This window comes from Budorcas taxicolor, chromosome 11 (genome assembly GCF_023091745.1).
Source record: "Budorcas taxicolor isolate Tak-1 chromosome 11, Takin1.1, whole genome shotgun sequence".
Taxonomy (NCBI): domain Eukaryota; kingdom Metazoa; phylum Chordata; class Mammalia; order Artiodactyla; family Bovidae; genus Budorcas; species Budorcas taxicolor.
Genome location: NC_068920.1, coordinates 164967714 through 164972236, shown reverse-complemented (window position 1 = coordinate 164972236; position 4523 = coordinate 164967714). Strand labels below are relative to the sequence as shown.

The 4523-nt window shown below is 65.0% G+C and overlaps 1 protein-coding gene across 1 annotated transcript; it reads left to right on the top strand.

The window, feature by feature from the left end:
* Nucleotides 1-707: 707 nt before the first annotated feature.
* On the top strand, nucleotides 708-3276 carry LOC128056757 (lipocalin-1-like). The gene is made up of 6 exons (XM_052649564.1): nucleotides 708-791; nucleotides 1097-1227; nucleotides 1629-1699; nucleotides 2121-2231; nucleotides 2964-3062; nucleotides 3251-3276. The coding sequence occupies exons 1-6, from the start codon at nucleotides 708-710 to the stop codon at nucleotides 3274-3276; spliced, it is 522 nt and encodes a 173-aa protein (XP_052505524.1).
* The last annotated feature ends 1247 nt before the right edge of the window (nucleotides 3277-4523 follow it).

Sequence of the window (4523 nt, the reverse complement as noted above, 5' to 3'; positions counted from 1 at the left end):
CTGTGTGTGTGTGTGGCTCAGTGAGTTTCTGAGTGAGGTCTTCATCTGAGTGACTTGTGTGTTTGTGTGTGTGTCTGAATCGGTTCCGTGTGTCTGAATGTGTCTGAATGAGTTGTGTGAGTACACACACGTGTGTACATGTGTCCATGCGTGTGTCTGTCTTGGTCTCCCCACTCACGTCTGATCCACCGCTGATCTGTGTGGAGCAGAAAAGGGGCGTCGAAGTGCCCGCTTACAGCGCGTCTTGTCAAGAGCACATGCACCCCCTTAGCTGCATGCTTGTAGTCACGCAGTGGTTGGTGCTGAATCTGAGGTTAAGAAGCCGCTCAGGGACATTCTCTGACGCGAGCCATGTCCTCCCTGGCAGCGAGCGTGTCACCCTGGCGCTGGCATCGCGAGGTTCCCTCACCTAGCCCCCCTCCCCGTGGATGGACCTGCAAAGCCCAGCCTCCAGCCTGGGCAGCCCAGTGATGGCTCGAGGGGCTGAGCGAGGGTTGTTCAGCAACATCAACAATAGTGACCTTTATCTGCTCCACCGCAGAATTGGCCACAGGTTATGGCCAGGAAGGGATTGGTTGACAGTCTCTGCCAAGTTCCGCGGGGACCCTGGGCCGTGGGACATAAAAGGCCGCTGCCTGAGTGGCTGGCACAGCCTCTCTGCACCCAGTGAGTGACCTGTCGGTGGCTGTGCATCCAGACCCCAGGAGATGAGGGCCCTGCTCTTGGCCCTTGGCCTTGTCGCCTCCCTGCAGGCCCAGGATGCTCTGGTCTTAGACAGCTGGACTGAGGATGTGAGGCTTGGATGGAGCTGGGGCAGCTGGAGGGGCCCCTGGGAGAGACACCAACCCTTGCCCCCGAGGCTGTGGTTAAACTGAGCGACGGGGGTCTGAGACAAGGGCCTGGGTGCCCACGGTCCCGGGGGCCCTGTGGGGCTGGAGCCCACCTGGGGTGGGTCCGGCGAGGGTGCCGGGCATCTGCTGAGGGTGGGAGGTGGGAGACGCACGGTGCTCCAGCCCGGGGGTGAGGCAGAGTCCGGGGCTACTGAGCAGGGCAGGGGTGCTCAGCCTGAGCCCTGACAGCAGGCAGCTCTCTCCAGGTGTCAGGAAAGTGGTATCTGAAGGCCGTGACCACAGACCAGGACGTTCCCGGGAAGAATCAGGAGTCGGTGACGGCCATGACCTTCAGCGTCCTGGAGGGGGGCAACCTGGAGGCCAAAGTCACGTTGCGGTGAGAGCCGCCTCCCGCCTCCCTGCGGACCCCTCCCCACAGCAGGAGAGCGGCATCGGGGGATGGGCAGCCTACACTGGGGTCCGTCCCTACCCCTCAAATGACGCTCAGCCCTGGACAGCTTTGAGGGGCCACTGCCTTACTGGGGACCCCGTGCAGGAACAGGTCCCAGATGGGTGAGTGGCGGGGCAGGGCTGGGAGGCCTGAGCAGCTGCCGCGTGAGATGCTGAAGGCCCCGCGGTGCCTGGATTCGGCAGGAGAAGTGCCACGTTCCCGGGGCTGCCTCGGGCCCAGGCCTGCCGGCAGCTGTGGTGGAGCAGGGCACGCGGTGCCCGGGCTGGGCTGGGCTTCCAAGGTGGCCACACCCCGGGCATCAGCAGAGCACGGCTTCTGTGTCCTAGGGTTGACGGTCAGTGCCAGGAGACGGGCCTGGTCCTGGAGCAAACCAACGATCCCGGTAGATACACGGCCTGTGAGTCCTGGAGCCCCAGGATGGGGCGGGGGGAAGTGGGTCCCAGCACGTTTCTGGGGGTGAGCGTTCAGCCAGAGAAGCCCCCCTCCTTTCTGACCCCCTTAAGTGCCCGGGGACTCCTCCCACCGGTCAGTCTGCCTGAGAGGTGAGAACAGCTGACGCCGTGTCCAGGTGTGATGGACTCATCCAGAGGGGCTGGCCAGTCCGAGCTCCTGCTGGAGCAGAGCTGAAGCTCCCCCGGCTCTAGCCTCTTTGGACCCCCTGAAGCCCCTGGGATCCGCCCACTGGGTGACCACCTCCCGGGCAGGGCCTCTCCTGGGAGCTGGGGACCCAGGGTATGGGGGTCTGGCCGGGGTGGAGACCCTGGGCAGGCAGTCCTGGAGGGGCCTGGTTGCTCAGGACCGTGTGCCGCCCTCCACAGATGGGGGCAAACATGAGGTGTTCATCTTGCCGTTGCGGGCGCAAGACCACTTCATCCTGTACTGCGAAGGCAAGCTGGGCGGACGGCAGATCCGCGTGGCGAGGCTTCTGGGTGAGGGTCCCGCGTCCCAGCCCTGCAAAGCCCCTCCTGCCCCCTTTCCCTGTGCCTTCTGCTCAGGAGAAGCCCCTGAGGAAGCAGCAGGTCCCACATTGCGGCTCGGTGTCCGTGGGGGACGCGGCGGGCGCAGGATGCCAGCATCAGTGTCGGCGCAGGATGCCAGCGTCAGTGTCGGGGCGGGCCTGGCCGCTCACTAGGCAACTCCCTGCGGCATCACCCTCGGCTCCGCTCCTCGGGGGTGCCTTCGGTGGGAGAGCGGTGTCTGCATGGAGCCCGAGTGGGAAGGAAATTCCAGCTCCTGGGGCTTTATTACGGGGATGAGGCTCAGGCAGGCATTGGAGCGTCAGGACCTTCCTGCCCGCGGACAGGAGGTCCCACTGGTCACGGAGGGTCCCTGTGGCCAGGAGCAGAGTGGGCGTCAGCTCAGGGGCTGGTGTGGACTCCCTCCCGGGCAGACCTTCCATCCTCGGGGCGTTTGCCGAGGGCACTTCCTACCCCGCTGAGGCCGGCTGCGTGGGTGCCCCATGCCCCCGAGACTCCTGGGCGGACCTGTTTCTCCAGCCTGGCTCTCCGCCCGGCCCAGGGCCTGTGGGTCCAGCCCTCTGGCCAAGGCGGCCGCTCACTCTCTGGCCCGAGGCGGCCACTTGCCCCCCCAGGCCGGGACCGAGGTGGCCACTCTTGGTTGTACCCTTCACCCCCCTGTCCATCTTCTGGTTTCACCGACAGGAAGAAACCCGGAGAACAGCCCAGAGGCCTGGGAGGAATTCACGGAGTTCGCAAAAGCCAAAAAGTTGAACCTGGAGATCTTCAGGCCCTTGCAGAGCGGTGAGAAGCCCACAGGCGCCGGCTGTTGGCTGGTGCCCGCGGCGGGGCCGTCGGCAGAGCTGATGAGCACGGGCTGCAGAGAATGGGGCTCCGTCCTCGCTGGGGTCACGTGACATGCTGGCTGATGGAGGGGCCCTGGGCTAAGGGATTCCCTGGGGTCTTCTGAAATGTGCTTCCTTTTTCTACAGAAACTTGCTCTCCCAGAGGAAACTAGGGTGAGTGAAGAGCTGTAGAACACACTTGGGGTCTTGGGGTCCCTGGGGCTTTGAGCAACCATATGGTCGACCCCCCAGGCCTGCTCCCGCCTGGCAGGAGACCCAACCTGGGCCAGGCAGGTGGGGCGTCTGCTCCTGGGCTCACCCGGCCCCTGGCAGCACCTTCAGACGGGCTCGGAGTATCAGTCCTGGCCAGTGGGGAAACCCCTTTGCAGGGGGGAGGCCATCTGCTTCTTGGTGCCCCTGGCCCCCGTGTGCATGCCAGCAGGTGTGAAGTTCCCCCTCATCCCCATGGGTCACTGTGACTGTTTCCCAATGAGCTGCTTAGAAGGCCTGGAGCTGGGGCGCCCCACGCAGAAAGCCCCGACCCCCGTGTCCCTCACCGGCGGCGGGTCCCTTGGGAGGGTGGTTTCGGCCAGCAGCATGCCCAAGGTTGCCTGCCCACGTGTGAGCAGAGCCCGAGCCCAGAATGCTGTCATGGTCCTCCTCGGCCCTCGCTGGCTCGAAGTCGCTTTCTCACACTTCCACACATGGGCTTGGAGCCTGAAGGCACCCTAATGGAAGGTCCCTCTTCGCTTGCCCAGAGCTCCCTGAAGGCCCCATGCCCCCCGCCGCAGCACTCAGAGCACGCTCCCCCTCCCCGGTCCTGGCATCATGACCCGCCCCCTCCTCTGCAGGGCAGGGGGCACCGAGGTGCCACGGCTGCCCCCGGGCAGCGCCTCCAGGAGTGTCCGCCCTGCAGGACGAGGAAGGAGCCCTGTTCCTGGGACACGGGCAGCTGCACCCCCTCCCTCCCAGCTCCCCACCCCTCTCCTGGCTTCAAATAAAGACTTTCAGCGTCCCCGGTGGTTCTGCTTGTCTCTGGGGTCCCTCGGAGGGGGCTGAGGCAGGGAGGGATGTGGGGGCCGGGGTGGGACCCCCAGCCTGTCGGGAGAAGGACCCCAGGTCCGTGCCTGGGCAGGTCTGGGAAGGTGAGTTACAGCCCCAGAGGCGAATCACCACACGTCAACTTGTTCAGACAGCTTTGGGGGGATTTTTGGTGTTTTCTATAAGATTTAGAGACTCTGATGGCACCCACGAGGCAGTGAGCTTCGGAGATGAGAGGCAGGGCTCTGACAGCCCTGAGCACAGAGGCTGCTGGGCAGGGCGCGTCGGGGCTGCGCTGGGGACAGGGTGGCCAGGGGCTGGAGTTGTGGGGCCCTGAACGGGAGAGCCCGATGGGCAGGTGTGAAGTGCGGGCGTGACC